At 40.9% G+C, this 12930-nt stretch overlaps 1 protein-coding gene across 1 annotated transcript in view; it reads left to right on the top strand.

Moving 5' to 3' along the window:
• Window positions 1–12930, top strand: part of mmp17a (matrix metallopeptidase 17a) — an 86899-nt gene that overhangs the window by 59249 nt on the left and 14720 nt on the right. Inside the window, exon 4 of the mRNA XM_077623129.1 lies at window positions 1144–1430. Coding sequence (XP_077479255.1) covers window positions 1144–1430 — 287 coding nt within the window. The remainder of the gene's footprint in view (window positions 1–1143; window positions 1431–12930) is intronic.

Raw genomic sequence — 12930 nt, forward strand, 5'->3', positions numbered from 1 at the left:
TTTCCTTGTCATCCTCTTCTTCTCCTCAACATTGGTCTGGAACAAGCGTTCATGTGAAAACAGCGCCCCCCGTTCTTTGTTGTGGTCGGGTGGTGTAATTTGATTTTTAAATTAACGAATTTTTATCGAAATTTTAAAAATTATTTCGCGATAATTATTGTTATTTTTTATTGCCCAGCTCTAATTGGACGTCTATCGCTGTCACTGGGTACGAGACATGATCATTCACATGCCAGCCTTTACAATTGAAATGGGTTTGATGCTTATAATCACCAATGGCAGTGAAAGTTTAAATTCCATGTGGCAGGTTCAGAACTCTTTTAGAACAGTGGTTCTTAACCTTGTTGAAGCTAACGAACCCCACCGGTTTCATATGCGCATTCACCGAAACCCACCAGTTTCATATGCGCATTCACCGAAACCCACCAGTTTCATATGCACATTCACCGAACCTTACTTTAGTGTAAAATATAATGTGATTTTTTTTCAAATTCAAGATATTTAAATTTGTCGCAGCAATGATTGGCTTAGCAATGTCACGCAATTAGCTGCAGATAGTGATGATCAAGCGGGGCATGTTATCGTGTATAGACATGAGTCAATGTGTCTTGACCTCTGCGGCAGAGGCTCCACTGAACCCCTACGGTTCGATCGAACCCAGGTTAAGAACCACTGTTTTAGAATATACAAGCAGGGGGGCCCGTCTTTGCCGGTCCCATCTGAAAAGGCAATTGTTGCGCTATTTAAAAATATCTTTTGAAAAATGGTTGTTTGACAAATAAAAGATTGAGTTTACACACTTAGAGAAGGTGAAGAAATTCTCGTCTATTAGGATCCGTCAGTCGTTTCTGGCCACCATAAAAAAATTCAACTCTCTACGTTGCACGGTTTGGACAAACGTAGCGAGAGAATATTAACGTACACGCACTCACACACATAAATCACACTTTATAAGGAATATAGATTATAAATGTCTTGGGTACAACTGACTACAAAAACTGATATCCTCATCAGCAGAAGTCTAAAAGAACATTTCAAAATATTTATTCTTTAGCTTTAAAGAATCTGACTTAATAAGACTTTCATCCATGGTGTCTCTTCCATAAAAATACCATCCTCTCCTCCCCCTTTTTCTTGGGCCAGAGTGAGGACGTTCCCGAAAGACTCAGCTTTACTGGGCAGAGACACCGTTCGTGCCCTCATGTATTACGCCTTGAAGGTCTGGAGTGACATTGCACCACTCAACTTTCACGAGGTGGCAGGGAGCGACGCTGACATTCAGATCGACTTCACGAAGGCCGACCACAATGATGGATATCCATTCGACGGGCCTGGAGGCACTGTGGCCCATGCGTTTTTCCCTGGGGAGAGGTTCACTGCTGGTGATACACACTTTGATGATGACGAGGCTTGGACCTTCAGATCGCCAGGTAGGAGGGTCATTCTCTTTACTTTACTGCTTGCACACATTGAAGAATCCCCTAAAAGTTATGATTTTTAAATCAAAGCTTTAATTGTAGTGATTTGTTGTGGGTCTTATGGACCTTTTTTTGTTGAACATTATGGAGCATTCCTTTTTGTGAGGCATATCATAATTTTGGCTCTGTGCATGAGCAAGCTGTTTTTGTAGAGTTCCTCCAGGCAAAACTAAAACAGATTTTATTTGGGATTCAAGTATTCCCTTCAGGCGCCCTCATGTTTCAGTCTCTTTAGTTAATATTTACCCTATTTTCTGGCATATTATCAGCCTCCGCGTATAAGCCATACCCTTAAAATTGCCTTAAAATCATTGAATTTTACAATTTCTCTCGTACAAGACACCCCTGATTCACAATTTTGACCTCCATATTCATGGATTTAATAGGGAGTACAAATGTGTTACTTTGAAGGGAAAATCTTATGAAAAATCATTACACGTGGTATTTCTGAGATACTGTATAAATCCAAAGGATCGTCTGCTGGATTGCACATTCCTAAAGGGTGTTGCCTGCACGTAGACAAATTAAAAAAGGAAGTCATGTGAGTAAGTAGTACAACAAGAAATTTGTCCGTAGCGGACTAGTTGTCATCCCTAGATAAGATGGCGGCGCCCTGAGCGAGCAATGGCAGCTAAGTGAGTTTTTTTCACATTTTATCCAAGATACGGTTTATTTTTTGCTTGAATTTCATTCATAAACTTCAAAATACATTTTGTTAAGCGATTTATCTGGTTATCTTTTCTGTATTTTGAAATAAATGATCTTATTGGCCGCATTGTCTTGTGGTATGGCGTTTCATGCATGTCAAGTCTAATTTGTGCGCATATAAGCCGTACCCTCGATTTTGGCCATCATTATTTTGAGCGACAAATACGGCATATATGCGAGAAAATACTAAATGTTACAAAGAATCCACCGTATTGCAATGGTCCTATTAAAGTGTTGTAGTTAAACACACAAACCCACACACACACATCAAAACTGTAATATTAGAATCAGCCAGTGGTTTGGCAAAGATTGATAATGAACAAAGAATCAAAACACTTCTTTATTGATTCGTAACCAATACGCCGAACAGTCTTAAATTGTCAGATCTCATAAACAGTTTTTCAGTGTTGATTAAACTATGTTAAAGACAATCAATATTGGGTATTTGAAAACAATGATTGCGAGTAAATAGTTTGACAGTTTGAATCACTCCTTTTTTGCATTTCTTTATTTAACAATTGTTTACACAACTATAAAATACTTTTTGTGAAACGTAGGTTCATGGTGCCTAGAAATACAAGGTACTTGAATTACAAATTTTTCAACCTTAGAGCTGTTGTTCAGCGCATGTTTTTGCTCTATGAAGATACGTATGTATAAGTTGTAACTCCACTCACAAAAGCAGCAGTTTTGCACGTGACAAAAGAATTTCCAATAGGAGGAGTTCTGATTAGTAATGCTTACATTTTCATAAAAGTCATTTTATATTGAGTGTTTTTGGTTGGATTGCATTTCCTGGCATTTCATGAAGACAATTTGAGAATTGAGTGTTTTGAGTTGCAAATGTCGTCATAAGAGATAATTAACTTATATTTCAAGGCACTACTGTATTTGGAAACTGAGTTATCATGAAATTGGATTGATACTTTTAATCTGAGTTAATAGTACTTTTACTTTTGGATTGGAGTCCATCAATAGTTAACCAATGTGAAAAATAATTGGGAGGGAAAATATCCTTCACTAATGCATTTACCTTTACCTGTCAAATTTCTCCTATATTCACATTTTAATGTTTTGTTTCTATTGAGCAAACTCTGCCAGAGCTGTTAAAATTATCATTCCGCCGGCATTCCGCTGAGCATCTGTTGGCCCTCAGATATTTTGTAAAAAATAAAGCCCCTCTGATGATTGAAAACAGAATTTTATACTTTACTTCAAACCCCTGTGGAGATGAGAGCTTGAAAAATAATTTCTAGCGGCATTGCTACTATTTAACGCAGTTTATTGAATATATTAGTCATTTGAAAATCTCAAGGTTTTTGGGGTTAGTGGTGGGTAGAAAGGAGGTCTCCGAGGTATTCTGTAGTCTATTGAGGTTTGGGTAGTCCTCGCCATTGTACTACTGATAAAGAAGGTTGAGTATTGTAGAAAAATACTGGAAAAAATTCTGAAATTTACTGCCACAATAGAGAGTCCTCAGCAATCTTTTATTTGACAGGACAGAGGAAGGTGGATGTTTTGATGCGACAAGAAAAACAAAAAAATATCAAATTAATAGTAAATAAAATATGGAATACAGTATGAAATTTAATGTGAAAGAAAAAGATTATCCTTTTAGAAAGATGTTTACAAAATGGGGATTCCCGCTTTTGTGCATCAGGCTGTAGACATTAGTAAAATCCATTTGCCTCGTTGCCTTGTTTTTTTTTTTATCACTGCTCACATTAAGGTCAGAAAAGAATATTACCGTATTTACTCGCATATAAACCGCAATTGTCGGACAAAAAATGATGACTGAGTTGAGGGTACGGCTTATATGTGCATAAAAAGACGATGTGCACGAAACGCCATAACACCATAACGTCATGACGCAATACAATGCGGCGATACGATTATTTATTTCAGAATAGAGACAAGATAAACAGATAAAACGCCAGACAAAATGTATTTTGACGTCTATGAATGAAATTAAAAGAAAAAAACTTGAAAAAACTCACTTATAATTCTCACTCATAATTTGATAATTTGCATTTACAAAGACAGGCACAGACATTAACTTCCTTACGATATTGACCCTAATAAAGTGCTTTTGATTCATACAGTATGAGAGATTAAGATTTGCCCTTCAAAGTAACATCTGTACTCCTATTAAAACCAAGGTGAAAATTGTGAATCAGGGGGCGGCTTACACGTGAGAAATTGTAAAGTTCAACAATTTCACTTCAACCCTTATATACAAGTAAATGTGGTCAATCAAATCAAATCAAAAGCCTTTATTGTCATCATACACAGCTGCATATAACGAAATTGGTGGTGGTACTCCAAGCTTTCCAAAGTGTGTTTTCCCCATTTAAAAAAAACATAAATATTAGTATAAAAGTTTAAAAATCACATCCCTGCTAGGTGAATTCTAAAATATTGCACAGAATTCTAAAATATTGCACAGATTCCAAAATATTGCAGATTCTAAAATATTGCAGATTCCAAAATATTGCACAGATTCTAAAATATTGCACAGATTTCTAAGATATTGCACATTGTTATTGCACATCCCGAAGTTATTGCACAGAAGGGATTGCGTGTCGTGCTAACTCAAGTTCAGAGTCCTGATGGCTGTGGGAAAAAAACTGTCCTTAAGTCTATTTGTCCGTGCTTTGTGAGACCTGTAGCGTCTGCCAGAGGGCAGCAGCTGGAACAGGTTGTGACCAGGGTGGTATTGGTCCCTGACAATGTTCCTGGCTCTGCTGAGGTAGCGAGGGCTGGCAATGTCATCCAGTGAGGGCAGAGAGCAGCCGATGATCTTCTGGGCGGTGTTGATCACCCTCTGCATGGCCTTTCTGTCTGCTGTCGTGCTTCCATCGTACCACACTGTAATGCAGTATGCCAGGATGCTCTCCACAGTGGCTCTATAGAAGGTTACCAGAAGCTTAGTGTCCAAGTTGTTCCTCCTGAGTACAGACGCTCCCCTACTTACGAACATACGACTTACGAACAACAGAACATACGAACATGTCTGCAAATTGCGTTTATGTCGAAAAATGTTCGTAAGTTCGATTTTGTATTGCGTGCCTTTTTCCGAGTAGTGCTTCTTTCCGCCGCTAATACCGACGCTTGGCGCTGTGAGCGCTCAGCTCACCCAGCATCCACCTTCCTTTGCCCAGTTCGTTGCAGTGCGTAAGTTGCGTAAGTGCGTGACATTGCATGGGCATACAACTTGAATCGTTCGACCGTCAGTACCATTTATAAACAGAAAGATCGAGCAGCAGGACCCAAATATTGAACGTTGCACAAAGTTTGCAAATCAATTTAATGATGCCATACAGTGCTACCGCATCATTTATGATGAAAAAAAGAAGAAAACTGTGCAATCGTCGTTAGATCGCTTCTTTCGGCCAGTTTCTAATACATAAATCTCTATCTCTCTCTCTATACAGTACTGTACATATTCTCTCCATTTTATTAAATGTTTTTTAGTACAAACCAATGCGTGTTACTTATACAAGCCTTAAACATACAAATGCACTTATATAAACCTTCAATATACTTATATAGGCCTTAAACATAAATTATAATACAAAATATAGCACTGAATCAACTTACAAACAAATTCAACTTATGAACAATCGCTCGGAACCTAACTCGTTCGTAAGTAGGGGAGCGTCTGTACCCTCAGGAAATGGAGTCGCTTCTGGGCCTTCTTCACCACTGCCGTGGTGTTTGTAGACCAGGAGAGCTTGTCCGTGACGTGGACCCCCAGGAATTTGAAGGACTGGACCCTGTCTATGCATACTCCATTTATGAGGAGTGTGGCCAGATCTGTGCTGCATTTGCGAAAGTCCAGGATTATTTCTTTAGTTTTCGTGGTGTTTAGTGTGAAATTGTTTACCAAACACCACGAAGCCAGTTTGTTGACCTCATCTCTGTAGGCCGACTCATCCCCTCCTGAGATGAGTCCAATCACAGTGGTGTCATCAGCAAATTTGATGATGGAGTTAGACTGGTGGGTATATATATAGTCCTCTTCTGTGGATAGGCTGGAGCCTATCTGAGCCAACTATGGGTTGCCAAACGTAGGGCACAAAGAGAGGGACAACCATTCATGCTCACACTCATACTTTGGGGCAATTTAGAGTGTCCAAACAACCTAGGATGTGGGAGAAAACCCGAGTACCCGGAGAAAACCCACGCAAGCTAGGAGAACATGCAAACTCCACACAGGATGGTCCGAACCTGGGATTGAATGCTCAATATCTGAACTTTGAGGATGATGTTCTAACCTACCACTGTAGCTTTACTACATTAACATGCAAACTCCACACAGGTGGACCGACCTGGATTTGATCCCAGGAGCCGAGAACTTTGAGGCAGTCCCACTAACCATTCAGCCGCTGGGCCACCGTTACTCAAACAGTGCCTCCCTATTATTTCCAATCAATGTAAGAAGCTGGGTAGAATTTCAAATTTTATTTTACATTAATGAATATTATTCATTCATTTTCTATACTGCACAAAGTTCGGAGGGGGGTGCTGATGCCTATCCCAGCCAACTACGGGCACCAGGCAGGGGACCCCCTTTGATCGGTGGCCAGCCAATCTCAGGACACCAGGAGACGGAGAATCTTTCACGCTCACACTCATACCTAGGGGCAATTTGGGGTGTTCAACCAGCCTACCAGCATATTTTGGGATGTGGGGGGGGAAACTCGAGTACTTGGAGAAAACCCACACAAGCCCGGGGAGAACATCCAAACACCACATAGTCAGGACTGACCTGGGATCAAACTCTCGACCCCGGAATGATTCCATGTTTCTTAAAATACTACCTGTACTTCCGATCATTATCATCTATAGGCATTACTGTACTTCTACATCATAATTTTTCACTTGACAGAGAGAAATCTAAGTGACTAAAAGTAAATTATAGTAGATAATTGATTATTGATTAATTTGGACTATCGGTGCATAATGACAGTATTGTGATTTAAGATACAAAACTTTTCCTTATTAGCATTTCTAACGACAGTATAAGCTGTAAATTTGGTTGGCTGATAAGAACAAGCCTTTATTTATCTCATTATGTTGAGTATATTCCCTGGCTTGCAGCTAATTTATCTGTTTATTTTCAGAAGGAAGGATTTATTATTTGCGAACGGCAAATAATAATGATAAGAGCACATGGAGAAAATGTAAAGTGTGAGGTTGTTAGTATTATTCCCCAGTGTGAGGTGAAGCATACTAAATTGTAAATTGTTGTTTTTTTTCTTGTTATTACAACTTTGTTGAAAATAATCCCTTTACTTTCAAATTCTTGCTCCTACATTTAGCCGTCATTTCTAGACTGAGTCGACAGATTGTTGCTAAGCAGATATTCAATTAACTAGGCCCTTGACGGACAATGTACAGTGGTACCTCGTCATACGACCGTTCGTCATACGGAATGCTCGTCTTACGGGGGAAATTTCGATCGAATAATTCGCCCGTGATGCGGTGAAAGTTTCGTGATGCGACCAAGCCAGGTTGCCATGGCATTTTTTTTGGCATATCTTTCGTGTATAACAATATTTACGAGCACCGGATGAGCTATTCAGACCAGGAAACGCACAACGCGCATGCGCGGTGAAAAGAGGGCTTTCTGGGTAATGAAGTATACTCGTGCTCGCAAAAGTATCCCCGGTAGCAACTCTATCATAGGCGCCGTTCGATGGGACGCGAACACAGATGCTACAAGCTAAAAGGAGCCGCTAGCCAGCGCCCTGAAGCTCTCATGAGCAGCGGGGCGATCGCTGATAAAAGACTCTGCTCGTTGGCTGCTCATAAGAACATCGGGGGCACTGGCTCGCAACAGCATCCCCGGTAGCAACTCTATCATAGTCGCCGTTCGAGGGGATGCAAACACAGATGCTACAAGCTAAAAGGAGCCGCTAGCCAGCGCCCCTGTAGCTCTCATGAGCAGCGGGGCGATCGCTGATAAGACTGCTTGCTGCTCGTTGGCAAGTGGTCGTGCGTTCTCCGATTGTGAGGACATTTGTGTGCATCATTTTCGGAATATTTTGAAGGGAATAGTACGACAGCAAACAGCCCATCGATAGCGAACGTGAGGGTGGAGTGTTTGTTCTGTTTACGAGTGCGTTGTGTGGAGTTAAAAAAAAAACGAAGCCCCTCTCCCCTCGGCGAAATCCGGCCAATTTTAGTTAGATTAAACACTTTATTTCTATTAAACCACTCGTTATTTATTACTTTGTCAATATATGGCGAATTATAAGAAATAAAACATTTTTTTTCAATCCAATATCCTGTTTCTGGTGTTTTTTTCAGAGAGTTGGAACGAATTAAATTGTTTCCCATTCATTTCAATGGGAAACTTTACCTCGAGTTACGAGTAACTTGTCATACGAGCTCAGTCCCGGAACGGATTAAGCTCGTATCTCGAGGTACCACTGTATCTTTATCATCCTATTGGAACTCGATCTCTAGTTTTTAAATTAAAGCATCTTTGAATTGAATGGTTTTATTGTCATTATACAAGTATAATGACATTTAAAGCTTCAACACGAAGAGCACAAATAACAACAAACAAACAGAAATATGCATAATAAATGATAACAATAAATAATAAATGAATAATTAGTCAACACAACAACAAATAACTGATAAATAATCAATAGATAATAATAAATAAATAAATGATCAATGAATAAGTAATAAATAAATACATAGTCAACAATAAATAAGTAGTAGTCAACATGAATAAGTGGTCACATAAATAAGTAGATACAAAAAGTGACTAAAGTGACGAGAAGCCTTTGGAGTTTTAGTCAAGTGCAAGATAAGTCTTGATTAAATCCTCCCAGGTGCAGAACTCCAGTGTAGTATGGTGATGGCTCTTGGGAAGAAACAGTCCTTGAGTCTGTTTGTCTTGGCTGCTATGGTCCTATAGCCCCTGTCAGAATGCAACAGGTTGAAGAGGTGGAAGCCGGGACGTGTCTTGTCTTTTATGATGCTCTTTGCCCTTCCTCGGCACCCATATTTGTAGATGGTAGACAGGGGAGGTAGGGGGCAGTTGATGATCTTTTGGGCTGTGTTGATCACCCTCTCTGCAGGTTGGTGTTGATTCCCTACTGAGTACTGTCAGAAAATGACACAGCGTAGGTCAGCATCCTCTCGATGGCTGGCTAGCAGGTTGGTGTTTAGTTGCTCCTGTGCTGTGGTGTTTGCTGCCCAAGCGAGATCAGCAGAGATATGAACCCCCAGAAGTTTGAAAGTCTCCACTTGCTCCAATTATTCATTGATATATAGAGGGGGGCCCAAACAACCTCGGTCCGTCAGAAGTTCAGGATGAGTTCTCTGGTTTTGGAGATATTCAGCGCCAAGTTGTTGAGAGCGCACCACTCGGTGAGTCTAAGGACATCATCTCTGTAGGCCATCTCATTCCCCTCTGTGATCATCCCCACCACTGTTGTATCGTCCGCAAATTTCACAATGATGTTCTCAGAGTGCGTGGGTTTGCAGTCGTGTGTGTAGAGCGAGTACAGTAGTGGACTGAGCACACAGGTGAGTTGGGTGAAGCTTTTTCCCAAGCGTAGTGTGGGATGCGTTGGAGGGTGAGGTGGTGTGACTTGGGACTCAAAGCGGGCAAAAAAGTTGTTTAGCTTCTCTGCCAGTGCCGCATCTGAGTCCGCAGGAGTCGCAGCTCGGCCCTTGTAGTTGGTGAGGGACCGTATGCTCTTTCACATCGTTCGGGGGTTGTTGAGTTGCCCTCCTATCTTCTCTCTTGGAGTCTGCTTTGGCAGCCAAGATGCCTCTCCCCTGGATCCGCTGGATCTGAAGGGTGCATCCTGGACCCGGAGAAGTGATCGGACCTGACTGGTCATTCACGGTTTCCGGTTTGGGTACACCTGGATGGTCTTCTCCACAGTGACCGTAGCCATGTAGTACTTGATGTAAGACAGTAGCACTGTCTGTGAATGTGCCCAGGTCCTCATGGTGGAAAGTTTCCCATTGTGCCTGTTCAAAGCTGTCGTCAGGCCATGTGATAATGGTTCACCTTTGGGATTTTGTAAGTCGGCTGAGGGGAATGTATGCTGGGGCCAAAAACAAAGAGACCTGGTCTGTCCAAAGTGTGAAAGTGGTATGGCTCTGAATGTACCTTTGATGTTAAGGTAAAATGATCCAGAGTTTTATCCTCTCTTTTTGGACATTTCACGTGATGGTATAATTTCGGCAAAATCGTTTAAAGATTGTTTGTAGATCCAGTATTTTCTTGTTGAGATAATTTATCTTTGTAAAAGAAAACACACCAGTAAATTATATCAAGGCAATTTTGAACTCCGAGAGCTCCGTTTAAGCTGTCAACTCACCTTACTGTGAAATGGAAAGTTCAGGTGACTTTCCTGTTCTCTAATTGTGTTTGCCAGCATCGGCGCTTATCTTTTGTGTTTTGTTTCATCCCTATATGAATTCTTACCATTTTAGCTTTTGCTAGATTGAAGCGGATGCATGTGTGGCTCAATCCCAATCTTTAATATTTGCTTTTCATTTTCTTGGCTCAACACTATGGTGATGAAATGATCAGGTGTTTGCCTCAAATTCATGTACGTGCTGAACGAGAGAGATGCTCTTCTGGATTTTGCTCGTTTTGGTGAGAATTTGCTTGCACATTTAGACTTCTCTCGTGACAACTAATACTGTAGGTCCATTTTAAACTTTGCAAAGTAGAAAGCTTTATAACTATGAAATAAACAGTTGCCAGTATAAATCCTTAAATAAGTGTACTAGCAATTTTTACAAGCGCAGTCTTTTTCAATGATCAAACTCGTAACACGAATCTCATCTCATTTTCTGAACCACTTTATCCTCATTAGGGTTTCAGGGGGTGCTGGAGCCTATCCCAGCAGACTTTGGGCCAGAGGCGGGGGACACCCTGAATTGGTGGCCAGCCGATCGCTGAGCACAAGGGGACGGACAACCATGCACACTCACATCCATACTTAGGGGCAATTTAGAGTGTCGAATCAGCCTACCATGCATGTCTTTGGGATGTGGGAGGAAATTGGAGGACCCGGAGAAAACCCACGCAGGCCTGGGGAGAACATGCAAACTCAACACAGATGGACATGACCTGTATTTGAACCGAGACCCCAGAGCTGTGAGGCTGACACTTACCACTCGCCCCGTCGGGCCGCCCCGGATATATGTATGTATTGTATATATTTTATGTTTTGTTTTGTTTTTGTTTTATTTTTTAATTATTTCCAAATAGCTGGACCTCTCGGCTCGCCCACAGCTATTGGAGTCAGTCACGGAAAGTGTTGGAATGTCACAAAGGTAAAAGAATCAAATCCCATCAAAGAGAATAGCCCCTGGCTAGTTGGCCTCTTTCTTATTTCTATTCAGCACTTGCAACGCTACATTCTCATTATACTAGCCATCTGGGCTGCAGGCTATGTTTTATAGCTTTCTGTGGTAAACTCAAAGTTTACACGGTGTGTTTATTGTGCGTCTCTATAATTACTTTTCTCAGTAACATATCTGGCCTTCAAAGCTTCATTAGCTTGCATGTATAATATGCTGTTTAATTCAGTGATGTTGTTTGGCTTGTGACTGGTAACCTTTACGTATATGATTGATCTTATCAAACTTGGGAGAAGTTAGAATATGATTGCAGTAGTACTATATAATGTTTCTTTCTCCATAAGACCTGGCTTCTAGAATTCAACATTTTGGATCCAGGGTGTTTTTACATTTCTGCATTTCTAAATCTGTAGCTGAAGGTAGTCCTGTTTAGTGGAGCCTGAAAGGAGGTTTTGGGCCTTTTCTTCTTTCATTGTTTAAGTAATGGATTTAAAACACCTGCAACTTTTTTCATGTGTTTCCCTGTGGTTGGCTTTTGATTTGGCAGCCGCAGGGCTTGGATGGTATTACCATAGTTATCTCACTTCACCACATGGTAGACAGCGCTCACAGCCACTCCAGCTGTCTCCTATGCCTCTCGACCTATAGGGTAGCGGTAGAGAACCTATGGCTCGCGAGCCATGTATAGCCCTTTTTGGGTGGGTCCATATGTCTCTTCTCGAGCCTGGGAGCTAAGATATGGAAACTACAGTTGAGAGAGTTGAGTCTCAAATGCACCAATAGGAGTGTCGCGTTGGCACACCACTTTGGCACTGACCCTACCTCTCAAAAAGGTTCCCGACCCATGCTATAGGCCTTCACTTTTAAAAAGACATGAACAGGAAACATTTATTGTATTATTTCTACAAAAATTGCAAAGACAAATCAGGAACATGAACTATAATAGACGTCCGTAGGCTCATTAGTCTGTATGCCCATTAGTCTGTATGCCTACATTGCTTCATATAGTACTTGGAGCCACAAATTTCAACTGCTTCTGCTTACATGACTTCTAGGTTACAGTAGTTCTACTTTTTAACCAGTTCTATTAAAGAGCTAAAACAACATTTGGCAACGGTCCTTGGCTCCTTATCATTCAGCATCCCTACATTATATCATGTAGCAATATGGAGCTAGAAACTCCAACTGCTTCTGCAGACATGACCTCTTAGTAACATTACCGTATTTATTCGAGGATAACGTGGAAAATGTTGTACCAAAAAACTGAAGCAAAGTGAGGGTGCGCGTTATACACAAATTCCGGTGAAAAACTGCCCTCCGCCGACACACTTAGAAAAAATAACTCAAGAAGAATGGAATCAACTGTTTGTTGAATCTGATGATGATGAATCAG

The sequence above is a fragment of the Stigmatopora argus genome, chromosome 16 (genome assembly GCF_051989625.1).
Source record: "Stigmatopora argus isolate UIUO_Sarg chromosome 16, RoL_Sarg_1.0, whole genome shotgun sequence".
In the NCBI taxonomy this organism is placed as follows: domain Eukaryota; kingdom Metazoa; phylum Chordata; class Actinopteri; order Syngnathiformes; family Syngnathidae; genus Stigmatopora; species Stigmatopora argus.